Genomic DNA, 26,282 nt, shown 5'->3' with positions numbered 1-26,282 from the left:
GTAGAAATAAAAAAATAATCTCAAAATAATTATTTATTAAAAAAATCATGAGTCAATTAATCTAAATTGAAAATTTTCATCGTTCAATTATCTAAATAATTACTTTAAATCGAAAAAAATTCATTTAGATAAATTACACTTAAATAAAAAAAAGATCAAGCAATTATTCTAAAAGAAATAATTTCTATATTTTAAACTCAACATTTTCATGATTAAGTTACTATTTCTAGCACAATAAATTTAATAATTATTGATTTTGACAACTTGAATTTATTTTGATATGTTTTCATCGGAATCTCAAAAATTAAGACGCTCGAGCCTACAAGCTACGAGTTGAGGGTACCAACCACGGAAAGTCCATGAAACCAAATAAAAAAATTTAAGAAAAATCATTTCGACATTCAAAAAATGAAAACATCGACTCTGAATTCTAGAATCACAATATGCAAACTTTGATTAAAAAATCTAACTCCAAAACTCATAAATTGAGGTGGTAACCTACGATTGATAGAAGTTATGGTCAGAGTCTGGACTTTATAAGAAAAGTAAATAAAATAAAAAGCTCCACCTTAAAGGATGAGACGCTTGAGTTGAGATCTAAAATTTGAAAAATCTTTCTTGAAAGAAAGATATACCGAGTTTAGGAGTTTGTTCTGGAATATTTTTATATGCCCAATACTAAAAACCGAGTTCAAAAGTATAAGGAGTTCTAAGAAACTGGTTTGATGATTAAGTATTCTCTTAGACTCCAAATAATATATTACAAAGAGGATACTAACTCTTCATAACTCATTCTAATGCCTAACAACTCAAGTTTATGAAGTTAATTGTTACATTGTAATCATCATTCTACTATTAAAGGAGAATATTATAACATTGACTATATATAGGCCTAAGAGTATCATATGAAGAGAGACCACAATAAGACATCAAGTATCTTATGATGAGAGTAGCTCGTGAAAAAGAGCAACCCACATAAAAGAAGCTCATAACATCATAACCTCGTAATATATATCCACTATTCCAAATACGTGCACTAAAGTATGATCTCTAACTTAGTTTTTCTTGTGACCCATGCTAACTTGGGCGTCGGAGTCCTTGTAGGAACACCCACCACCATCAGGATATTAGAAATTTGGAATAGGAGGACGATGACAACATCGTGTCTCCAACCTACTTTCTACAATTTTGTTCAGATAACTCTTAAACTCGGAAGAGAAAAAACACTTTTTGAACAATGACGCCGTCTGTGGAGACACGTCGCTTGTCACATTCTCTTCTTTCTAAGTTCTACCCCGAGATGAGTTTAGCATAGACATGTTTATAAGATGAACAATGTAAAAAAAAGAACAGAAAATACATGATTACAAAAGACAAGCATTAAAATACATAATACAAAAATTTCATTAAAGAGATGAAAATGTTTACAAATTTAAATTTGTGAGTATATCACCATATGCTTCAAATGCTTATAATTGTTAAACCAATTAGATAGTTAATGATTTAGAGACTTAGTAACAATGTAAAAGTTGTGAAGTAAGAAATAATTTTTTTTTATAAATTTATCACAAGAAATACAACTTGACACTAAGAAATCGAAATTTACAAAGTCAGAAGATAAAAACTCATTCTCATGTTAAAAATCTTAACTAAACTCTTTAAAGCCAAACACATTCATATTTAGATACATAAAGATATGATTTATTTTATTTAAATTTTTATAAAATATTTTAAAGCATATTATTATTTAAAAAATAATAATATGAAAATTTGTGGTAGAAATAAAGGAATAGTTTTTGAATAATTGTTTATTGAAAAAAAAATTTATGAATCAACTCATCTAAACCAATAAAATCCATCATTTAATTGTCCAAACAATTATTTTAGATAAATAATTACTTTAAATCGAAGAAAGTTTCATTTAGATAGATTACATTTAAAATAAAAAAAGTTCATTATACAATTATTTAAGAGAAATAATTTTTTTATTTTAAATTCAATATTTTTATGATTGAATTACTATTCAAGCATAATAAATGTAATAAATATTGATTATGATAACTTGAATTTATTTTGATATGTCTTTCTCGAAATCTCGAAAACTCGGACACTCGAGCGTACAAGTTACGAGTCAGAGGTACCTACCACGGAAAATTCATGAAACAAAAAATAAAAAAAAATAAAAAAAATTATTTTGACATTTAAAGAATGAAAACGTGGACTCTTGATCCTAGAATCACAATATATAAATTTTGATTAAAAAATCTAACTCCCAAACTCAAAATTCAAGGTGATAAGTGATAACCTACAATTGATAGAAGTTATGGTTAGAATTCGAACTCATAAGAAAAGTAAGTAAAATAAAAGGCTCCCCTTAAAAGATAAGATGCATGGATTGAGATCTGAAATTCGTAAAATCTTTTTCGAAAGAAAGACATACCGAATTTGAGAATTTGTTATGGAACATTTCTATAAGCCCAATACTAAAAAACTGGTTTGATGATTAAACATTTTCTTGGATTCTAAAGAATATGTTACAAAGAGAATACTAACTCTTCATAATTCATTCTAATGAGTAATGACTAATAATAACTTAATTGTTATATTATAACCATCATTCTACTATTAAAAAAAAATATTATAACATTAATTATATATAAGTCTAAAACATTATATAAAAAAATACTACAAAAAACATCAAATATATCTTATAATGAGAATAATTCATGAACAAAACAACTCATATAAAAAAAACTCATAATATCATAACCTCACAATATATGCACAATTTCAAATAGTGCACCCGAATATAATTTCTAACTTAATTTTTTTTATGATCCATGCTTAAGCATCAAAATCCTAGCAAAAACACTTCACTATTAGAATGACAAATTTAAAACACTAAAAATTTAAAATAAGAGGAGAATAAAGACATCCTCCTCTCTACAAAGTAACTCTTGAACTCGAAAAAACAAAAACACGCCATAACACCTAAACTATTTAATTCAATTCGGTCTATTTTTTCTCTACAAATTTTGGCAGCGTTACTCTGTTCTGCTAACTCTGCTAACCTAACATTATCTCCTCCTTATTCTTACCCGCTCCTAATCACCAGTGAAGTCACCAATGGCGTTACTATCATGGCACCCCCGGCGTTGCTGGCCGTCGGTTCTTTTTTCTTCGCCTAATCCGTACGACCACACTTTTTGATTTTAGACATTGGTTGAATAATAAAATAATAAAGAAAAGGGAAAGTTGGTTGCTAGTGTAAAAAGACAAAGTGGTGGGCAACAGGGAGCCCTGCCCACAAAAGTAAAAGAGATTCCGCAATGGCTGTCATTTTCATATCTTCACCCTCCCACAGGCCACAGTAGTAGTCACAACACGCCATTTCTGCTGCATTCACCACCCACTCTTGTTTCTTTCACTCGCACGCAGCAGCTACCCATTCTCGCCACCTCCAACCACCATAGCTATACGTGTTCCCTCATTCCCACTATCTCACACTCCTTCCGCTGTAAAATTAGGAATCTTTTTGTCCCTTCACTCTCACATTCCCCTATTCAATGGCCCACCCGTATTCCTGTTATTCTCTCTAACCAAACCTCAAATTTTCCTCTTTCATGGTTTTTCTCTTTAACTATTTCCCCTTCCTTTTCCCCATTTTCCCTACAGTACCATGTCGCCGGCGCCGCATCACGGAGACCAGTATTCCTTCGCCCTCGAGTACGACGGCCCGCCGCTCCCCTTCGATCTCCCCCGGGCGGTTCCCATCAGCGTCGACGACATTCCGGTAGCTTCCGTCGTCTCTCAAGTACCTCTCTCCGATACTCTCTCTTTACCCGTTGTGCAACCAATCGTGGCGCCCAAAAACCCCACCGTTAAATTCTCTAAGGAGCTCCGGACTCTCGGCTCCGAAGCTAGGGTTTCCAAGGAGGTCGAGTTAGGTTCGGAGAGAACGGTGTCTCCCACCTCTGTCATCGCCTTCGAGGACAGAGTTTCGCAGAGCAACAACGTCTGTGAGCTCTCGGGTGAGTTGAGTAGCTCCGGTGCGTTCGAGTTCTCTAACGTGAACTATGCCTCCGGCGAGTTTTCCGATGAGGGTGGGAGTTCCAGGATGCTGGAGGAATCGAGGGGAGCTGGAAGCTCCGGCACTGTGGAGTTTTGCGAGAGTTTTGACAAGTCAGGGAGAAGCTCGAGTGCGTTGAGGGTTTCGAACGAGTTGCATCAGCACGAATGGGCCTCCACTGAGTCTGTTCTGAGTTTGGAGTACCCTTCCACTCGGGTTTCTTCCCTGAAGGCTGAGGATTGTGGTGATGCTAGGCGCCCCCCTGTTGTTACCTTCGATGTGGATTCTGATGATGCTTTGGATGGGGATTTTGGTGGTGAGGAGGAAGCTGTGACTAGACCTCTTAAGAGGGAGCCTCTCACAAAGGGGAAGAAAGGGTCTTGCTATAGATGCTTCAAGGGGAATAGATTCACAGAGAAGGAGGTTTGCCTTGTCTGTGATGCAAAGTATTGTAGTAATTGTGTGCTCCGAGCTATGGGGTCCATGCCGGAGGGTAGGAAATGTGTTGCCTGTATTGGATTCCCCATCGATGAGTCAAAACGAGGGAATTTAGGGAAATGCTCACGGATGCTCAAGCGATTGCTTAATGAATTGGAGGTTCGGCAGATAATGAAGGCGGAGAAGTTTTGTGAAGTGAATCAGCTTCCACCTGAATATATTTTTGTTAATGGGAAGCCCCTTGCGTATGAGGAGCTGGTTACCTTGCAGAACTGTCCAAACCCTCCAAAGAAGCTGAAGCCTGGAAACTATTGGTATGACAAAGTGTCTGGTCTTTGGGGGAAGGTATTCTTTATTTTATTTTTTCCCCTTTTTTTTCTTTGATTTGTATCTTACATGACTTCTAAATTTAGTGCTTTGCTATGGATGCTGATTGGCTTGTAATTTTGTAGGAAGGGCAAAAGCCTTCCAGGATTATCAGTCCCCATCTGAATGTTGGAGGCCCCATCCAGCCTGATGCTAGCAATGGAAACACTCAAGTTTTCATCAATGGTCGGGAAATAACAAAAGTAGAGCTTCGGATGTTGCAGGTTGAAATTTTAATATAAAGCGAAAAATCTTTTTAGAGGTCTTAATAACTATTTCTTGTTTGTCGTGGAAGAAAAATTGTTGAAAGAATCCTGTTTTGACAATGCAGTTGGCAGGAGTTCAATGTGCTGGTAACCCACATTTTTGGGTCAATGAGGATGGTTCATACCAAGAAGAGGGACAGAAGAATACACGAGGGTATATATGGGGAAAGGTGATCATTTTCCCATGGGATTTTATTTGTCTCTTATTTCATTCTGCTCTGTCAATTTTTGCTTCTTACTCTTTTATTTCATTTGTTAGGCTGGAACCAAGCTTGTATGTGCTTTCCTGTCCCTTCCAGTACCTTCTAAATCTTCAAATTCTTATGGAGAACAACACTCCAACCTGTCTAGCAAAGCAGTTCCTGACTACCTTGACCACGCAATAATTCAGAAGCTTCTCTTAGTTGGTTGTAGTGGATCTGGAACAAGTACCATTTTCAAGCAGGTGATTTGTTATTTCATAATTTAATCTAGTCCTTCTTAATAATTAATTCAGTAGTGTCAAAGAATGCATAGCAAGAGTCAACAAATTCATAGAATTTTAAATAATTATGACAGGCCAAGATTCTGTACAACAGTGTCCCCTTCTCAGATGATGAGCGTGAAAATATAAAGTTAACCATCCAGAGCAATGTCTATGCCTATCTTGGCGTACTCCTGGAGGGTCGTGAGCGTTTTGAAGACGAATGTTTGGGGCATTTAAAGAAATGGCAGTCTTCTACTCCTGGTAACACAGGTATGAGACCATTTTTCTCCTTTCTATACACTTCTCCTGCCACAGTTTGGCTCAGCACCGAAAAATACATGGCCCAGTGTTCAACTGTCCATCAAACGTGCGCCTTGTACTTGTGGGTCTAAAATCTAAATGGTTAGCAGCATGCTTAGATGTTTGTTTAAGGTGTCACATGGTTGATAATTCCTTCCAAAATTAACACAAAACCCCCCTTATTAGTTGGATAGTGATTACTGAATAAGATGATAAGAGGTATGCAGATTTAACATTTATCTTGGCATTTGTATTGAAAGATTTTGCTTATGGCTCACAACAGGGCCTGGACCAGAATCTGATGAGAAGACGATGTATTCCATTGGTACAAGGCTGAAAGTATTCTCTGATTGGTTGCTGAAAACTATGGTATCGGGCAAACTTGATGCCATCTTTCCAGCTGCTACACGCGAATATGCGCCATTGATTGAGGAGTTGTGGAATGATGCAGCCATTAAGGCCACATATGCAAGAAGAAGTGAACTAGAAATGTTGCCTAGTGTCGCGAATTATTTCTTAGAGCGGGTAAGATAACTTTTATTTTTCATCAGTATTTTATATGTGTGCTCTTATAATTTAATTGTATATTGTATATTACTGTTTTACGAATTTAGTTCTTATTCTGCATATGTCTATAACATGGCAATTCTATGTCTAGGCTGTTAAGATATTGAGGACTGATTATGAACCCTCGGATTTGGATATCCTCTATGCTGAGGGAGTTACTTCATCCAATGGTCTGGCTTGTGTGGAGTTTTCATTTCCCCAATCATCTCCTGAGGAAACTGGTGAAACTGCTGATCTACATGATTCATTGATTAGGTACGTCAATATTTGTGCCTGTCTCCTGCCAAACAAATATTGTGGCTTTCTGTCAAAAATAAAAATTGTGCCCTTTTCCCTTTGGTTAATATATTGTTTAGTTTTTTTTTTCCTCGGTAAATTTTGTGACCAGCATATGCGATATGATGGAGAATAAATACAGTACATATTGATGTAGTAAGTAGCCTATGAAGCTGAAAAATATTTTTCCACTACACATTATTGGAATGCTTATATGAAAATTTCTTTGTCTGTCCCTGCTGTCATGATATTTGACAAATGCAGTAGGGTTTAGTGCATGCAGAAGAAACATAAGAACTTCATATGTCTATAGAGACAATTCTTTCCACTTAACAATATGACGAGTAGGATATTGATGGTTTATAATTAGTAAGGAGAGAGATGGTCCAGAATTGCAAGGACTCATGAATTTTATGGGCAAAAACTTTTAGCTTTTTAGTTATATGATATGTAAATATTGCGGGATTTATTTGAAGTTGCTGAAATTTCTTGTATGTAAGTTTGGCTCAAATAAGGAAATGTTAAATTGATTTGCTCCCCTCTTCAAATGCCTGTCTACATGTTACCCTCTTTCAGAAAGGAAAAAGGAATATTACATTAGGGGCGAAGTCATTATTACGATGTTTCTGATGCATCTTTTTGTTTTGGATGGCTAGCAGGTATCAACTTATTAGGGTGCATGCAAGGGGGCTAGGAGAAAATTGCAAGTGGTTGGAGATGTTTGAGGATGTTGGAATGGTCATTTTCTGTGTTTCCTTGAGTGACTATGATCAGTTTACCGTTGATGGAAATGGTTGTTCCACTAATAAGATGGTATTAAGTAGGAAGTTTTTCGAAGCCATTGTCACTCACCCAACTTTTGAGCATATGGACTTCTTATTGATATTAAACAAAGTTGATCAGTTTGAGGAGAAGATCGAACAAGTTCCGTTGACCAAGTGTGATTGGTTCTCTGATTTTCATCCAACAATTAGCCGACCTCGGCCCAATAGCAACAGTAACAGCATCAATCACAACCCCTCCCTTGGTCAGCTGGGTTCTCATTACATAGCGGTTAAGTTCAAGAGGCTTTATTCATCTCTTACAGGGAGAAAGTTGTACGTGTCTGTGGTGAAGGGCTTGGAGCCTGGTAGTGTTGATGCAGCACTTAAATATGCAAAGGAAATTTTGAAGTGGAGCGAGGAGAGACCAAACTTTAGCTCCAGTGAGTACTCAATGTATAGCATGGAAGCGAGTTCCTTCTCTCATTGATTTCTAATTTAGACAAGATTTTTGGGTCATACCTGTTTGTGACTTGAATTCTGTCGATGTACATATATACCTAACTAGGAGTAACAAGGAGCATATTCCTTCCTCAAGCTTGCACTAGTCCTAGGATTCAGGCTTTAGGGTTTGTTTATGTCATGGCTTGAGCACATATCACACAGATCAAGGTGTAATTGTCAAATTCTTTCTTCTTTTTTTTTCCCTCCCCCCACATGTTAAAGTAGAATCTGGATGTTTGGATTTGTATGTACATTGATAATCCTTTCAAGATTGAGTTGGAATTGGAATCAAACTTTTGTCTTTTTAAGGAGAAATGGGATGGCAGGTAATGGTTATATGAGGAGCCCATGTGTTAGATACATTTTATATTTTAGTGAACAGGAGCTGAGAGTAAAGAATTTGATAAACTCATAAAAGTGAACCATTGGTACGGAATCACTTGCAAAGAACAACAAAACGCAGCAGCTATCTTGTTACAGTTCGGCACCACTAATCAAGTAATCTACAAAATGAAAGGCTCTTTTGACTTATAGCCTAGACCGTCCTCGTAAAGCATGGCGCCAACGACGTGGCTTCTTTCAAAATTAAACCCAACCCCAACAACGCACCTTCCTTAGACCAGAAAACAGGAACCTTCAAACCCCCAAAAAGATTACCGCCACAACCCCGCGCCATACAGTTAGGAGAAAAATAGAGTCCTAGGAACAAGAGACCACAAATCTTCAAACTAAATTGGTGGGTTGCGCCAGGCCCTTGCAATAGTGCAACACAAAGGGCGACGCAGAAGAAGCCCAATAGCAAGCTATTGAGGTGGCTTCTCACCCTGAATAAATTAATTTATAACCGTGTGAGCCATTGGCTCACATATCAGATATTAAACTGATAAGAACAGATACTACACTTGATCTTAGCCAAAAGGCCGAGAAAGGTATGCCTTGACATGTGTTGATATGTTTATTTTATATTGACACCTTAGTTCTCTGTTGTTTGCCTTAGCCAATGTGAGACTTCATTGTGAGTTGTTTTACTTTTACAACATGAGTGAAAGTACAACCATCCTCTACTCTAACAAACATTGTTTCTTGTCAGTTTCTTTTTGGTTGAATCCAACGCCGCTCAGTCCCAATTTGATTCACCCTCCGTCAATCTCTTTGCTGCAGAAGAAGCATGAACTTTGTAAATGCTTAGCAGCGTGCTTTTACATGTTTGCTTGTTTAAGGTGTCATTTATGTTTTCTTTCGCCAACTTCCACTAGCATCTCAATTTATTGTAACAACTTACAGATTACTTTATTGCAACAGCTTGTAGTTGCTACACCAGTAATGATTAAACAAGTAAAGCATTTAAAGATTGAAAACCTATCACATTCCAAAGGCTCTCAGAATTCATAATTCATAAAGCTTGGGGTGTAGACGTGGTGTTAGGAGAACTTGAAGTGGGGTGGCTTTCAAATTGGTGAGGCCAAAGCTCTCTGTCATGTCTACAGCTTCATCCGAAGGAGAATCGATTTCAAAAGATTGTAACAACCTAGCTAGCGTTAGATGCACGACACGCAGAGCCAGGGAGGCACCAGGGCAAGCCCTCCTTCCAGAACTGAAAGGCACAAGCTCAAAGTTCTGACCTCTCACATCAACATGCTTGTGTGTTGTCAAGAACCTTTGGGGCTTGAAATTCTGTGGATCTTCCCATACATCACCATCCCTGTGGATCTTCCATGCATTCACCATTAGGTGTGTGCCTGCAGGGATGTGATATCCGCATGAGAAAGTGCAGTCTTCCATGGCTGCACGAAAGGTTATGATGGGACTTGGTGGATATAGTCTTAGAGTTTCTTTCACTACGGCTTGCAAGTACTCTAACTTGCTTATGTCTGATTCTTCTACCTTCCTCTCGTTTCCGATGTGAATGTTGATCTCTTCTTGCACCCTTTTCAGTTCTGTTTTGTTGTTGAGTAGCAGAGATAGCGCCCATGTTAGAGTAACCATGGTAGCATCACTTCCTGCTAGTATCAGATTCTGCAAACAATATTCATAGTAGGAGTATTTAAGTTAAATGCCAAACTGAAAAGATAACATTACCAAAAGGCTTATATTATTCCATTCCTTTACTAAACTAATCTTAGTGTTGAATCAGATTATATGGCATAAAAATAACACAATTCTCTATCTATAAACTGTGAGAAGATCAACATAGACTAACCAAATTCCAAAGATGCAAGTTTTATTAGAAATTGGAACAGTTCTTTTTATTACAAATCCTTTTAAACGTAAAATGGTTGATCAAATGAGACATGTTACAGAAGCAAACGCAAAAAGCAGTTGGTTAGCTGAATGAATTACTTACTTACCAAACAAGTAGCCTTGATGATGGTATCAGCACTATAACCAAAAACATGAGCATTCTGCAGATTATTAAGCATGACATCCATGAAATCCTGCTCTTCCTTATTGGAAGCTCTTTTCCTTTTGTGTTCATCAAGCCACCCTTTCACCAGGGTATCCATTTCACTAGCTGTTTTCTTCATAGCCTTCTCATGTCCATTGAAATCTAACCAACCAAGAGATGGAATTGCATCAGACAAGACAAACACCCCAAACAAACGCACACACTCTCTCATAGCCTTCTTATACCTCCTTGCTTCTTCACTTTCTTCATAGCCATCACCACTTTCCCCATAGTATGGCCTCCCTCCCACCATTCTCAAAGAAACACTGTGTGTCAAATCGCCAAACCACTCCTTCATATCAACAAAAACCCCTCCTTCTATCTTGTAAAGCTTCCTTATTGCAGAATCCAACTCAGTTTCTCTTGTTTTCTTGAGGAGTTCAAGTCTATGGTTTGAAAGAAGCTGAAGAGTAGTTAGCTTCCTAATCTCACGCCAGTAAGGTCCATAAGGAGTGAAACCAAACATGGCACAGTCATATCCCATTAGCTTTGAGGCTGCAACACAAGGTCTTGTGGAGAATGCTTTGTCATGGATGGTGAAACATTCCTTCACCATCTCACAGCTACTCAACACAAGAACTTTGTATGAACCAAGTTTAATAGTGAAGATTGGTCCATGTTCTTCAGCCATAGCACCAAGTGTTCTGTGTGTGAGTTGATGGCTTCCAAAGAGGTGAAGATGGCCAATAATAGGCCATGCACCCCTTGCTTGAGGGGCACTGCATTGTTTCTTTTTGTTGGTAGTGTGTTTTTTCTTTAAGAAATACAAAATGGAAGCACTAATGAAGAGGGAAAGAATGGTTGAAACGAGAATTTTGAGCATTGAGGTATCCATGATCTTTGATTCTTAACCATGACCTAGTTATGTTCCAATGCTAAAGCACTTATATATACAACTTTGCTTACCTCAGCAATGTATCTAACCGACTTGAGAAAATGGGTGGCAGGTATGGATAAGGAGATTTTCGGCATGGATAATGTCAGTGGCTCTCAATATAACAAATATATAAATTAAACTTTATATTTGTACAATTTTCATGGTTAAAATATCAACTCTATAATACTATAAATGTGTATTTTGTAAAATTGACGAGTTACTTGACCAGTTAATTAGTGAATTGCTTGGTTAAAAACTATGTTACATTTGAATTTGACATTCAAATTTCTTTTCAAACGTATTTGGTTGGTACTATCTTTTTAGAAATTATAGTAAATAAAAGGTGGTCCTAAGATAGGAGAGGGTAGGCCAAATCATTAAACCAAGTTGGCATCTGCACCAAGATTTCGAATCTTCTCTATTGAATTTCCTACTTGTTAATATTAACAGTAATATTTCATCATACAGTTATAATGTCACATATTTTGTTTGAACCCTTTTAAAAATTGTATGATGAAAAACTATACTTATCAAAGGGAAAATTTGATTGGAGATGATTCATTCTCACTGAATTTATACAAATGACTCCCAAGGATAACGAAAAGTCATAAAAAAAATTTTGGTATGTCTCTCTTATATGTCACACTAATTTATTGTAATCAAATCATCCAACAACGATTTGATCCAGAAAAGCTGAGCTTATTTTATTGCTTTATCTACAAACAGGTACAGGAAATCAGATTTCTGTATGTTTTACTACTTTTCTTGCTGACTCAAGATTCTGTTCTTGTTTACACTTTTGTCTTGTTGGCACAAACTTCACATGATTATGTGTCCTAAAGCATGGATTAATTACTTTCTTGTCTTCATTTGGCTTCTAAATGCAACTTGTAATTAGTTGCTTCTGAATATTATATTGGCTCTAATGTGCATTGTTTACAGGTAAATAGAATCAGTAGCACTTCCATTTACTTGTTACAAGAAAATTAATACACTATGCTCTCTTCCATAATACAAAATGATTAGTTTGTCTACTGTATTCACTAATGAATTGCGATGTAGGTAGTATAAGATACAGTGATGATCTGATCATAAATCAACTTGTTTATCAGAATGGAACTGTCAATCCCTATTTTGTTTTTTTGATTTGCCAAGAATATCAAACCTAATTTCCAAAGCATATCTTCTTTCAGTTAAAGTGTTCTTAGTTCTGTATTTAGAAATCCTCTTGTTTGCTTTTCATTAAGGGGTGAAGGAGGATCGGATCGACTCGTATATAACCAAAATCTCGAACCGATTCGCACTAAAATTAACGGATCGGATCCAATATCTGCAATTTTTACGCTTGGATCCGATCTAATCCACTCCACATATTTGCAGATCGGATCGGATTGGATCTCGGATATATTCACAAAATATATAAATATTTTAAAAAACTTATTTTTATTTAAAAAATATCAATAAAATATTATTTTTCTAATATTTTAAACATGTTTACTCTTAAAATATAATTAAACATACTTTTCTTACATAATAAAAATAAAATAATACAAGATATATGATAATTATTAGTTAAAATAAAATATAAAAATAATATTTACTTATTTATTTATTTATTTTTGCGGATCCGCGGATATGCAGATACCTATATAAAATCCGCAATCCGATTCAATAACCTTGCGGATCGGATCGATATACGCATTTTTCGGATCAGATTCGGATAAATATTGTAAATATGCAGATCAGATCCGATCCATGAACACCTCTACTTTTCATGTGTAATCTAAAGGATTTTAGGCCATCTAATGTACCATAGTACACACCACCACTTACTATGTCCGAGGATTTTAACCTCGAACTAATTAGTCCGTGAAAAAAAAAATAATATCAGTTAAGTCTTTTGTAAATTTCGCGAAAATAATGAATAATTATCTAATAAATAAATTATTATTTAAAAAATTTAGAAAAATAAATTTTATAGTTTAACGAAGTAAAAAATAATTAAAATATGAATTTTAATATTAATTTTAAAGATTTTGGCTTAAAATTAGGCCGTCGAACCAAACCGATTGAATCGAGCCCACATTAGACCCAAGGCCCAAACCCACTTGCCCTTAGATGAAAGAGCTTCAGCTCTTTTGCCCGAAATCATTAGAGTGCCACATTGAAACATAAAGGGGGAAGAACAAGAGAGCTCCAAATCCTTGTTCTTCAATTTCAATTCATCACAACTTTTAATTCAGAGTTCTGGTCGCTGCACCGTTTGTAGCTACGTGGCCACCGCGTCGAACTCTACAAATTCATCCGTACAAAATGGTAAAAAAAATTTCATTTCTCACCCAGCTCCTTACCCTCCTTCAATTTTGAAAATTTGGATTGTTGTATTGAGGATTATGTGAGTTTAATGTCATAGGGTTGAATTAGCTTTGGCAGATTATTGGGTCTTGTCTCAAACGTCCATTGGTAAGGTGAGGCATTCAAAATTCTTGTGAATTCTTTAATTATGTGAGATTAGGTATTAAATTTGTGAATATGTATGTAATGATGTGAAATTAGGTGGTATATATGTGAATTAGAACAAAATTGATGAAGTTTGAGATTGAGTTGAGTATTGGGAGCTGAAAATCTATTTGGTGAAAGCTTGGAGCATGTGAGTTGAGGATTTTGAGGTGTTTCGAACTTAGAGAATAATTGACCAAAGTATGATTTTTGTTTCTTATAAATAATATATAATGTCACGTGAAAACTTAGACTAATTGACCGTAGGATAAGTTGAATTATATGAATTGTTCAGGATTGGTGATTATTGTTGGTTTTTGTGAATGGTTTGAATAGTTGGAGTGATGAATTTAATGTTATATATTCATGTAGGTGATGTTTAAGATGATTGGTGTGTATATGAATGATATTGGTGAAATTGTGTGATGTTGTGTTAAATTAATGTATCAAGTGGAAGGGATGTTAATTATGTAAGTAAATGAATGTGTGATATAGAGTAGGAATAATTTGGTTAGTTTCGGAAAGAATGAGGTTTTGAACTTTTTGGTAAAAAATTTATTTTTGATCAATTTCGGCGGGTCATAACTTGGCTTCCGGATTTCTAAATCTAGTCAAACTTGTTTCAAATGAAAGTTGGGCCCGTGAATGTCACGACTCAATTTGACCGTGACTGGCGCTTAGGAAAATCTTCCAAAGCAAGCCTCAAAAATCAATATTACAGAAAACATAACAAATAAAATTTCCAATTATACTAAAAGGCAACACATTCTCAACATCATATTTAAAACATACTCAGCATATTTCATAAAATTTGACTTTAATATTTATAGCAAAACATGGTCTATTAGTTTCATTTACTAGAATATTTACAAAGCAACATACTCAAGTCACTAAAGTCGGATCATGCCTGTGTCACATAGAGCTGTTTAACAACTCTAAAGAGCTTTAAAGTTATTTACACAAAACATCAAGCCCTTGAACAGTAAAGGACTCACAAACATAAACAAAACTAGAGCGGAACTGATGAAGTTGGATTAGAATCAAGCCCATATCTGAAAAAAATGAACGAACAACAGAGTGAGTTTTGCAACTCAGTTAGTAAATAGAGCATCCATAACCCCACGAGAGACAATTCTATAAATAATTAACTTTTAGTCAAAATAAATCCATTTTAATAATAGTGACAGAAATATACTCAAACACAAGGATAATTACTTATAGATATCAAACATTCAAACTTTCTTATTTTATATAAATATAAGCGGAATGTCATCTAATTTAGAAAAGTCAAAATAACAGACAGAAATCATACTTAAATTGTTTTCTGTAAACCTTGGGTAATTAGTAAATAATTAACTAATAAATTAACTATTAACTAACAAAATTAAGAAATTAAATTTTATAGTTTAATAAAGTAGAAATAATTAAAATATGAGTTTTGACACTAATTTTAAAGAATTTGGCCCAAAATTAGGCCAAACGGGCTGAACCGAACCCGAACCAGGCCCGAGAACCCAAAGCCCACCCTATAAACAGGCAGAGAGCTTCTTTTCCCTATTTCACTCATGCAAACGCATTGAGGAAAGGGAATTAATGCTAAAACCCTAACTCTCGCCACCGAAAATTCAATCGTCCATAACTTTCAATCCGGAGCTCTGATTGATGAGTCGTCAGCGACCACGTGTTTGTCTCAAAATTTTTTTCAATTCTATCTGAACAAAGTGGTAAGAGATTAGCATTTCTCTCCCAGTTCTCTCCTTCCTAAATTTCATAATTTTAGGATTTGGGTATTGAGAAATTGAATGATTTTGATGGTTTAAGTGAACTCTAGCAACGGATAATCACTGGGTTTTGTTCAATTAATCTGTGGGTAAGGTAAAGAATTGTTGAACCCTTGTGAAATATTGAATTAGTGAACCCTATGATGATTATAGTGATATTGTGTGAATTAGATTGTGTTCTTGTTAATTTGGAGTTCAATTGGGCGGTTTGAAACGAAATCCAGGTGATTAAGTTTAAGGAATTGACGTTTGGAAGGTTGGAGCTTGTGAAAAGAGAGGTTTTTGAGGAGTTCTAAGCTCAGGGAGGAATCGGCTAAGGTATGGTTTTGGTTTCTCGTAGTTAATGTTTAATGTCACGTGAAAACTTAGGCTAGAGACCTTAAGATAAGAATGAACTGAATGAATTTTTGATAGATTATGTATATAGTATATGATGTGTGGTTCGGTTTTTGTAAATAATTTGCTATTGGAGTTGGTTGGTTTTGAGAAAAGATTTAATATTGAAATTTGTTTGATTTTGAAATAATTTGATACTGAAAATGATTTGAATGACTGAGAGGTGTTTGGTTTGATGGTTAGGACCCTTAAAGGGTGGTAGGAGTTTGAGTTTTAGAGGAGATACTGCCAAAATTTCTATAAGAATTGGAGTTTTGACTTGAGGTGGTTATTTAGAAAGATTTAGATTTTTTAAGGATTTTATAATTTGATTTTGAGTTATTAAGAAAAGGATTACGTTTCGAGTTTGTTTTATTTAGGAAAGAATGAATTATGTTTTGAGTTTGAATTATTAATGAACGAAATGTGAGGAATGATGATGATTGAATTTGAAGGAAGGATGATGATATTTGATTTCAAAAGTATGATTTCTGAATGAACTGAATGATATTGAAAAATGAATTTGAAAATGAAATTGAATTTGATTAAAAGTTGAGACCTCGGGTAAGAGGCAGTGGCGTTGTCCACTTGCTTCGAGAAAGAGATGAGGAAGAAGAATGATGAAAACTGATTTTGATTATGAAATTGAATGATTATGATAAATGAGACATGATTGAGGATGATTGATGACAAGTATGTCTGTGTTTTCTCTTTGATTGTAAGGGTGACAGGATACCTATTCTCTCTAATGGTGACAGGGTACATATTCCCTCTAATGGTGATAGGGCACATATTCCCTCTAATGATGACATGGCACGTATTCCCTCTAATGGTATTAATGCACAACAGAGAGACTGTGTTCGGATTAGCTACCGGACATGTCGGGTTTGCCTTTATAACCGACAGATGAGACTCATTAGCCATAGGACAGGCATACATCATATACATTTGTTTGTTTTGCTTGAGTGTGCATTGTTTTGGTTTGCTTATCTACTACTTGTTCTACTTGCTGTAATTGCTCGTCTATCTATGTTTTCCTTGCTTAAATTGTATGTGTATGTTTTTTGAGAAATCCCTCTTGGCGGAGGTGAGAGAGGGGGTTGTTCCACTAGTTATTCGGAGGATTAGAGGAGACAGAAAGTGAAGTATTAAGTTAAAGTTAGATTTAGAACTTGAAAACTTTAGATAACTTACTTAATTTATGGTTTAGTTGGATTTATAAGTTGAAATCTGAGTGTCGAAGTTCTAGGAATGCCTCTGACTTTTCCGAGACCTTTTATATTAACTATGTGGGCATCTTTACCATATTGAGAACCCCCGGTTCTCATTCCATATATATTCTGTTATTTTTCAGATGTAGGTCGAGAAGCACCTTGCTGAGCATCTGGAGTTTCTTGTGCAAGCGAAGTTTGATTATTTTGGGATGCTGTATTTTGTATTTATGCTATGTATATATGTATATAAATTTTTCTCTGTATATATTTTATGTTTGTCCCTCCTAAAGGTTGATTTGGAGAAACAGGTATTTATTATGTAGTTTGAGTTTTATTTTGAGTTGTATGTATATATATAATTATATACTCTAGCCGGCCTTAACTTCGCAGGTCGAGTTTGGAGCTTGATATCTGTGTTTTGGAACTCTGATCTATATATTATGTTTTTTTTAGCCTTCTTTTGACCTTATCTATCCGTTTTACGATTATCCACGCGAATGTGAAATGATTTTCTGTTGTCGCTTTTGTTTAGCTTAATCTTGAAGGCTTCTAGATATGAATTATTTCTACTATAATTATGTGCGTATTTTACTTTTATAGGTCTTAATACCTCGCCACCTCTACTTTACGATTTAAGCGTAAGGTTCTGTGTGGTAGGGTGTTACATTTTTCTTTGTGTGAATTCTGAAACAGACATATTCCACTAGTTTTGTGGACATGAAATAAACAGGAACTATTTCATCTCATATGGTCTTGAAAATGTAATTATATACTGACAAAGTGCACCAAGTCTAGCGCTTACTGCTGCTAGCTGCAGTTTCTGTCATAGAACCTTCCAAAATATTTTGACATACAAATTATTATCAAGCTAAAAGTTGTCAAACAAATCAATTAGTGCATCATCAATTCAATAGTAATAATTCATGTAATAACTTTATCCAAATTCAATACTAAATTTACATTCAAAGTGTATACGTAAGATAATATCTATATTGTAATTTAATTTCTCAAATGACAATTAATTTCAACACAAAATACTATGTCTCAAGTGGAATTTTTTTTTACTTTGTAAAATATTTAATATAACATCATGTTGACAAATAAGTTAATAAATAACTAAATAATTAATTTTAAAATTATTTTTAATAATTATAAAAATGATACAATACTAAAATTTAACTATAAATACAAAGTTTACTCATAAACTAAAATCCAAGAGAGGGACTTCTACTCCACTGGTTTTAACAAGTAAGGAGAGTAATTCCTTTGAGTATCTAATACCACAAACATAACAATAAAACTCTAATAAGTTAATCTTAACATCAATTGATATAATAAAACTTATATACCAAAAAATCTCAAATTCTATCTTATCCTTGTTGGGAATAAAACACCATTCCCCCTTGAGAAAACACGTTTGACAGAGAAATAAAATAGACACAATCACAACACAAGAATTTAACGTGGAAACTCCAATTACCGGAGAAAAAACCACGGCCGTTGTCAAATGACAACCAGAGAATATCACTATGTGAAAATTGTTACAACACATAGACTTCTTTCTCTCACCGGCACCCCAGTACACCCACACTCTCTCAAAGCAAATATCTAACTACACCTCACAACACTCTCTAATGAAAGAGTACAGAGAAAAAGAAAAATCAGATACAAGCTTAAATTGTTTCTGACTGGTGCAAGAACAAATGGAGAACTTAGCCTCATATTTATAGCCTAGGCCACCCACTCCATTTGCTATCCTGAGCAATGTGGGACTAATTCAACCAAATCCTAACAATCTCCACCTTGATTGAAATAGTCACACATCTTCAGCTTCCATTGTCAACACCGACAATTCTTTGCTGCCATTGTCTATACCGACAATCATAGTTCAGAGAACTATCATACTCCACCATGAAAGTATACTCACTTGGAATTAGACCACTCTAAGTATTTCGCCTTGGTACAGATCGAAACCTTGCTGAAAATTCATGGTGCAACTTCCAAATTGGCTTTTCCTGGAAGTTCTTCAGCCATCGACCTAACTCCGCCACACACCTTGCATCTCAACGCCAACCAATGCCCGTGTGCAATTGTGGACCCGATTGCCACAACTTATCCTTATCCATGGCAGTGCGGTAATACCATGAGGATACTTCTTGTCTTCTAGAGAACATCATCTTTTCTCATAGAGATAGCAACCAGAGATCTTCTCCTTCAACGCCTTGTGCAAACCTGATTGTATCAACACATCTTTGACTTGTATTTGCCACAAGCCAAAATTGATTCTTTCATCAAATTTCTCTATTTCAAGCTTCACAGCACTTGAATATCCTGACATTGTTGCAACCGTATACTGGAATAGTATAACTCAACTGTGCACTAGGAAGGGTCCCCAGGAAAGAGAGGTGGGTCACAATGGACACACTTAAATACCAAGTCTTTCCTTAGCCATAACCTTTCCAAACAGCACTCTCACAGTGTCACACTGCCTTCCAGCAACAACAACAGCAACCAAAGATCAACCTCAAGCCACAGGACAAAATTCAATCCCACCGAACCGAAGCTCTGATACCACTTGTTGGGAATAAGACACCATTCCCCCTTGAGAAAACACCTTTGACAGAGAAATAAAATAGACACAATCTCAACACAAGAATTTAACGTGGAAACTCTAATTACCGGAGAAAAAACCATGGCCGTTGTCAAATGCAACCAGAGAATATCACTATGTGAAAATTGTTACAACACATAGACTTCTTTCTCTCACCGGCACCCCAGTACACCCACACTCTCTCAAAGCAAATATCTAACTACACCTCACAACACTCTCTAATCAAAAAGTACAGAGAAAAAGAAAAATCAGATACAAGCTTAAAGTGTTTCTGACTGGTGCAAGAACAAATGGAGAACTTAGCCTCATATTTATAGCCTAGGCCACCCACTCCATTTGCTATCCTGAGTAATGTGGGACTAATTCAACCAAATCCTAACAATCCTAACCCTAAATTTTCGGATTTGCTAATACCCATAATTATATACATGAAAAAATTAAAGATATAAGTAATTATCAAACTAAAGAATCACCAAAATGTCTTAATAATTGATAATACTTGAATTAAAGGTTATTTTTCTCTTCTTCAAACTTAGGCTACTTCAATGGAGTTTTAGAACAATACTAACATAAGAAAGCACACTTGATAGGGTATAATAGAGTTGGAGTAGAAGAAGAGTAGTGAAATGAATTGAAATAAAAATTTATGGAATTATTGTTGAAAAAGTGACATGAGGGAGAGGAGGGAGACCTATTATGGCGGTGAGAAAGGGTGTAGCATGGTGTCTGTGTGTGTATATGTCGTTGAAAGGGAAGAAAAATAAGAAAAAGTTATGGGCTTGGCCCATCGTTCTTTTTTTTCTTTTAAAGGCTCTACAGTGAAGTTTATGACGTTGGAAAACGGATGAAAAATTATTTAAAACGAAAAAGTTATACGCGTTTAAAGTTTGGTGCAAAAATATGATTTTCTGCAAACTTAGCATTTTTGAAAGAAAAGGGTGCATGTGTACGCAAACCATTGCACGCGATGCGAAAATTCTCCTTTTGTTGGTGATCTCGCGTACGCGGGCATGGTGCTGCGTACACGAACCTGTCAATTTGAACGCTCGTGTACGCGAGTAGGGCACATGCGACGCGGGAATTCTCATCTGTTTTGCAAGCTCGCGTACGCGGATCAGGGGTTGCATACGCTAAATTTCTAATTTCATACCCCGCATATGCGGACATACCCTTGTGTACGCGAAATTTCTGTTTGGACAGAAATGAGATTTTTGAACGTTAAACAATTCTCTAACTTTCCAAACCCATATAATTACCTTCTCAGGTCTGATTACCTAGTTTCTAACTACAGGGAGAGGGGTGAAACTAAAGAGGGAATTAAATTGGCAGTGAAGAAAGATTATGAAATGATGATTTATGTTTGAGAAGTGCGAAAATGCTAAATATGAAATGAATGAAAGCCGTATTGATGATGATTGATTGATATTGAATGATTAATGGCATTTGCACTTCTATTATCTGAGATACGAGTTTTTCTAGGTAGACGCAGTTGCTTGCCACCACTTGCTCCAAGTTGAGACTCGATACTTTGTTGATCCTACATCGCAAGATGTAGCCGGACACTTTAACTCCTCGGAAATTTCTCAAATGAGATGATAAATGAATGATTGTGAGTATATGCATAGACTCTTAAGGATGCGCACATGGAGGGACTGTCCAGGGTTAGCTACCGGACATATCAAATTTGGCTATATAATCGACAGATGAGACTCATCAGTCATAGAACAGACATACATCATATACATTTGTTTGTTTTGCTTGAGTGTGCATTACTTGGATTGCCTAATTGAATAGCAATGCTTATCTGCTATTTGTTCTACTTGCTGTAATTGCATTCTATCTGTGTTTTCTTTGCTTGTCTTGTATGTCTTTGCAATTGAGAGACCCTCGTTTGGCGGAGGTGTGACGAGGGTAGTTCCATAGGTGTTTTGGAGGGTTGGAGGAGGCAGAAAGTGAAGTGTTGAGTTAAAGTTTGATTTAAAACTTGAATACCTTAGATAATTTACCTAATTTCTGGTTTAGTATATTCCTTTAAGTTTAATTCTGAGTGTCGGAATTTTAAGAATGCCTCTAACTTTTCCAAGACCTTATATATTATCTATGTTGGCACCATTACCATGTTGAGAACCCCCAGTTCTCATTCCATATATATATATTTTTATTTTCAGATATAGGTTGAAAGACACCTCGCTGAACTTCTGGAGTTTTCTGTGCAAGCAAAGTTTGGAGTTTTTGGAGGCTGCATTTTGTACTTATACTATGTATATATGTATATAGATTCTCTTCTGTATATATTTTATGTTTGTCCCTCTTAGAGGTGACTTGGAGAAACAGGTTGTCGGTTTTTTGTTTTGGGATATTTTAGGTTGTATATATATGTATGTATATTATACTCCGACCGGCCTTGGTTTCGCAGATCGAGTTTGGAGCTTGATATTTTATTTCTTTTGATATCCTGTTCTTTATGTATATAAGCTTTATCCTTTCTGTTTATTTGACTATCCATTTACGTGTGCGATGTACTTTTCTTTTTGCGGTTTTTGCTTAAACTTTTTCTCAAGGCTCCTAGTTCTGAATTCCTTCAACTATATCTATGTGTATATATTTTATCTTAGAGGTCGTAATATCTCACCACCTCTATTTTATGGTTTAAATGTAAAACTCTATGTAGTAGGATGTTACATCTTTTACAATTGCAAATAGTGGACAAATTATGTCTTTCTGTCTATGGAAAATGTGAAATGAAATAAAGTTGCCCATGTGTTTCATTTATGTGGCGTGTCCCGTTGCTGTCACATGAGCTTGGGGACGAGAATATTTTGGACAATGAAACATTTAATTTGTTATCTTCTAAATTTTTATATAATTCTCATCAATTACTCTCTATTTACTAGAAATCCTAATCAGGAAAGTGAAGTTTTGTTCCAAAAATCGTTATCTCCTTGACAATTTTCCATAAATAAATGTCATTGTAGTCAATGATACATAAAAGTATCGTTATTAAGTTTACATGGTGAATTGACAAAAGAGTATAATTTGTTATTGTAGAGGATCTAATTGGTATATTTTTTAAGGACTAATTTATCCGAAATTAAAATCTTCATTAGATCTAATTATCACTTTATTTTATTAAATGTGTATTTTTAGGCATACTGAAAAAACATGTCTTAACTTTATGGACAGGCTATGTTCACCCCAAATCACTCCTTGTCCCTCCAACTTTAGCATTGTGCACATGAACCTAACCTTGGTTTTACCTTTTACTTTTCTTAGCATTTGACCAATGTTGATTCAGTGTACCTATCCATATGGCAGAAGGATAAATTGGTATACATATTTGATACTTGCTATAGAGTATTAATGTCATTCATTATGCATCATTTGCCGGCCACATATGGAGTTAGAGGGCCCAATCTGCTTGTGGATCAACTTTGGAGAAAATTGAAGTAAAGGATTATGCAAGGTGCACCGCATATGGTGCTAGAATTTGATGAATTTGATGAATTCTGAGAAGTCCTTTTTTTTTATTCTACTATATGGTTCTTCTATGATGCTCTATTCATAGCTAAAATTATAAGTGAAGTGAGGTGTGATTAAATTGAATTGTATCATTTCTGCTTTTGACCTCAATAACAGCTGCATCTGTTGTTTTGAAAACTTGATAATTTGATTGTGATAATGAATCACTTAGGAAGCAATGAGGAGACTTGACATGACAAACCTAGCAAGAAGCACTAACAGCCTATAACAAATGCTAAAGAGAGATGTCTGTTAAACATGGCTTCGATTATACATACCACTCATTTACTATAAGATAAATGGTATGTCTACACATTAGTACGATACAACAACAACAACAAAGTCTTATCATCTTATACCGCTAGGTAGAGTCGGATACATGAATGAAACAACACCATTAAGTCCTATTATATATCATGTCTATAATAAGACCATTTATATTTAGATATCCTTTAACTATCTCATACTGATCTCTTAGGTCTTCTCCTAAGTTTTACCACCTGTTTATCTTTTATCTGATCCATCCTTCTAACTAGATGTTCTGTCAATCTTCTTCCAACACATCTTAGTACGATGATAATAACTATTTTCTAATAATACATCTAAGTACAAAAATAAAAGGCACAACACAAACAGCAGAAAAATAGAGCGCCCTTAGCCTTCCCCATCATAAAACACAGTTGAGGCGTGGAACAAGAAGAACCTCAAGTGGAGTTGCTTTCACATTTGTCAAACCAATGCTCTTTGTCATGTCTACAGGTTCATTGGATGGAGTAGTAATTTCAAAGCTATGTAGCAGTGCAGCCAGAATAAGATGGATAACATTGAGAGATAGTGAAATTCCGGGGCACGAACGCCTTCCAGAGCCAAATGGAAGAAGCTCATAGTGTTGGCCCCTCACATCTATGTCCTTGTGGCTGCTGCACAAGAATCTCTCAGGTTGAAAGCTATATGGATCAGGCCACAAGTTCTCATCATGCATTATTTTCCATATGTTTATCATCAACTTGGTGCCTGCTGGGATGTGATAGCCAGTTGAAAGCGTGCAGTCCTTCATTGCTGCACGAGGAAAAATGACACCACTCGGAGAACTTAGCCGCAAAGATTCCTTCACAATGGCTTGAAGATACACCAAATCCTTGATGTCGGATTCCTCCACTTGTCTATTCCTCCCAATTTTGTTGTCCAACTCATCTTGAGCCTTCTTCAGTACTTGTGGATTATTAAGCATCAGAGACAAGATCCATGTTATAGCTACCATAATGGAGTCACTTCCTGCCAACATATTCTGCAGAGACAAAAATCTACTCAAAACTATTCCAATGCAGTATTAAAAAACAAGTTATGACTTACAAAATACAGACATGATTCCTATGAACTAACACAGTATATCTTGTAGCTAGAATCTTGAAATAACGCCAAGTTTATAAGTTGTCTCAAACTCAGTCAAATGAATAAAATACATTGAAGTTCAAAGATGTCTCAAGAACTCACCAGGACAGTAGATTTGATAATGGTATCTGTGTCAAAAGAAGCAATAGGGTTTTCTTGTAGGACTCTCAGCATCACATCCATGAAATCTAGCTCTTCTTCTCCATCCTTACCTAATAGTCTTCTCTGCTTGTGTTCCTCTAACCACTCCCCAATTAGTTGGTCAAGTTTTTGAGCCGTCTCCTTCATCTTCTTCTTGTAACCATGTATGTCCCACCACCAAAGAGCTGGAATTGAATCAGAGATCACAGGCACCCCAAATAGGTTCATGAAGTCCCTTATTATGTTCTGGAAATATTGTGCCTTGCCATCTTCTGAGCTTACTCCAAAGTATCTCTTACATGATATCATTCTCAAGATAATGTTAAATGCTAAATCACCAAACCATTGCTTCATTTCAACCAATATTCCATTCTCTGGGCAGCCTTTGCTTGACCATAAGCCATACAGCTCTCTCATTGCCATCTCCACCTCCGAAGCTCGTATGTGCTTAAGCAGGTCAATCCTATGGTTTGATAGAAGATGGATTGTAACAATCTTGCGCATCTCACGCCAGTAAGGACCGTAAGGCGCAAAACCAAACATTGCACCATCATAGCCTAGTAATCTTGAAGCAGTAACTAGGGGTCTGTCTGAGAAAGCTTTATCATGTTCAGTGAAACACTCTCTGGCCATTTCCCAACTGCTCAAAACTAGGACCCTGTTTGAACCCATCTTTATGGTAAAGGCTGGTCCATATTTTTCTGCCATGGTACAAAGTGTTTCAAAGAGCAGTTTCTTTCCACCAAATAGGTGTAGATGGCCGATAATCGGCAACGCCCCGCCTGCTTGTGGTGCAGTACAGGTCTTGCTCTCACTTTTAGTAACTGATCTTCCAAGATAATAAATGAAGATGCAGATCAGCAAGGCAAGTATGTAAATAATCGAGGTTGACGAAGATTGAAGCACATCCTCCATCACAGCTGTTATGCCTGAAGCAACCAAGCAACTAAAATTAGTATATACTAAACATATGATAAGATCCTTTGTATAAGAGAATTGATGAATCCTAATTTTGCATTATCTTATAAAGAACTGGTGCAGGTTGTATGCATCTGTACTAGGTTTTCTTTAAACAAATTGACAAATTTGAACTTCATTGAAACATTATGAACGCCACCATATTTTATTTGTAGGAGGATCACTCCAATATTTTTATTGCTTTAGATATTCATATGGATCAGTATGATTGGAGTTCATTTTGTCTCTTTGGTTGACTTTCTGCAACTTATAAGTTTAAGTAAATGTAGGCGGCTCCTGCAGGAAGTGAGATTAGAGTATTCAGTCAATGCAACACTCAAGTGCGTTATATATAATATATATATTTCTTAGCTTTGTTTCCCCGGCATCTTAAATAAATTCAAATCAAATCATCTAACTTAAGGGAAGAGTTTGGGAAAGGATTTAATAAATTCTG

At 35.7% G+C, this 26,282-nt stretch overlaps 3 protein-coding genes, 1 long non-coding RNA gene and 1 other non-coding gene across 6 annotated transcripts; 2 read left to right on the top strand and 3 right to left on the bottom strand.

Moving 5' to 3' along the window:
• Positions 1–2,959: 2,959 nt before the first annotated feature.
• Positions 2,960–8,328, top strand: LOC112748803 (extra-large guanine nucleotide-binding protein 1). Its single transcript, XM_025797045.3, has 8 exons — positions 2,960–4,852; positions 4,960–5,097; positions 5,205–5,309; positions 5,399–5,584; positions 5,698–5,875; positions 6,189–6,430; positions 6,564–6,727; positions 7,408–8,328. The coding sequence occupies exons 1-8, from the start codon at positions 3,680–3,682 to the stop codon at positions 7,997–7,999; spliced, it is 2,778 nt and encodes a 925-aa protein (XP_025652830.1). The 5' UTR covers positions 2,960–3,679; the 3' UTR covers positions 8,000–8,328.
• Positions 8,329–8,749: 421 nt separating this feature from the next.
• LOC112752870 (U2 spliceosomal RNA) lies at positions 8,750–8,946 on the bottom strand. The gene has a single exon (XR_003177280.1). It is a non-coding gene; the product is annotated as a U2 spliceosomal RNA (small nuclear RNA).
• Positions 8,947–9,245: 299 nt separating this feature from the next.
• On the bottom strand, positions 9,246–11,412 carry LOC112748804 (cytochrome P450 CYP82D47). The gene is made up of 2 exons (XM_025797046.3): positions 10,362–11,412; positions 9,246–10,029 (listed from the first exon to the last, which is right to left on the bottom strand). Exons 1-2 carry the CDS (start codon positions 11,292–11,294, stop codon positions 9,400–9,402), a joined length of 1,563 nt encoding a protein of 520 aa, XP_025652831.1. The 5' UTR covers positions 11,295–11,412; the 3' UTR covers positions 9,246–9,399.
• Positions 11,413–13,479: 2,067 nt separating this feature from the next.
• On the top strand, positions 13,480–17,660 carry LOC112748802 (uncharacterized). Of its 2 annotated transcripts, XR_003175058.3 has the most exons (3): positions 13,480–13,652; positions 13,750–13,804; positions 17,346–17,660. It is a non-coding gene; the product is annotated as an uncharacterized lncRNA (long non-coding RNA). The 2 variants fall into 2 exon arrangements; XR_011872938.1 differs by having other exon boundaries at positions 13,487–13,804.
• A 5,923-nt stretch (positions 17,661–23,583) lies between these two features.
• Positions 23,584–26,067, bottom strand: LOC112748798 (cytochrome P450 CYP82D47). The gene is made up of 2 exons (XM_025797040.3): positions 24,830–26,067; positions 23,584–24,623 (listed from the first exon to the last, which is right to left on the bottom strand). The coding sequence occupies exons 1-2, from the start codon at positions 25,781–25,783 to the stop codon at positions 24,003–24,005; spliced, it is 1,575 nt and encodes a 524-aa protein (XP_025652825.1). The 5' UTR covers positions 25,784–26,067; the 3' UTR covers positions 23,584–24,002.
• Positions 26,068–26,282: the final 215 nt, after the last annotated feature.

This window comes from Arachis hypogaea, chromosome 15 (assembly GCF_003086295.3).
Source record: "Arachis hypogaea cultivar Tifrunner chromosome 15, arahy.Tifrunner.gnm2.J5K5, whole genome shotgun sequence".
In the NCBI taxonomy this organism is placed as follows: domain Eukaryota; kingdom Viridiplantae; phylum Streptophyta; class Magnoliopsida; order Fabales; family Fabaceae; genus Arachis; species Arachis hypogaea.
Note: the sequence above shows the minus strand (reverse complement) of the source record. Positions and strands in the feature narration are given on the sequence as shown.

What these genes read in the sequence shown, in the direction of transcription:
- LOC112748803 (XM_025797045.3), top strand. Translation starts at nt 3,680, where the DNA reads ATGTCGCCGGCGCCGCATCACGGAGACCAGTATTCCTTCGCCCTCGAG. An exon ending in TTCTACTCCTGGTAACACAG is followed by an intron (nt 5,876 to 6,188) that starts GTATGAGACCAT and finishes GGCTCACAACAG; the next exon opens with GGCCTGGACCAGAATCTGAT. An exon ending in CTACATGATTCATTGATTAG is followed by an intron (nt 6,728 to 7,407) that starts GTACGTCAATAT and finishes GATGGCTAGCAG; the next exon opens with GTATCAACTTATTAGGGTGC.
- LOC112748804 (XM_025797046.3), bottom strand. Translation starts at nt 11,294, where the DNA reads ATGGATACCTCAATGCTCAAAATTCTCGTTTCAACCATTCTTTCCCTC. An exon ending in TCATCAAGGCTACTTGTTTG is followed by an intron (nt 10,030 to 10,361) that starts GTAAGTAAGTAA and finishes TATTGTTTGCAG; the next exon opens with AATCTGATACTAGCAGGAAG.
- LOC112748798 (XM_025797040.3), bottom strand. Translation starts at nt 25,783, where the DNA reads ATGGAGGATGTGCTTCAATCTTCGTCAACCTCGATTATTTACATACTT. An exon ending in TTATCAAATCTACTGTCCTG is followed by an intron (nt 24,624 to 24,829) that starts GTGAGTTCTTGA and finishes TTGTCTCTGCAG; the next exon opens with AATATGTTGGCAGGAAGTGA.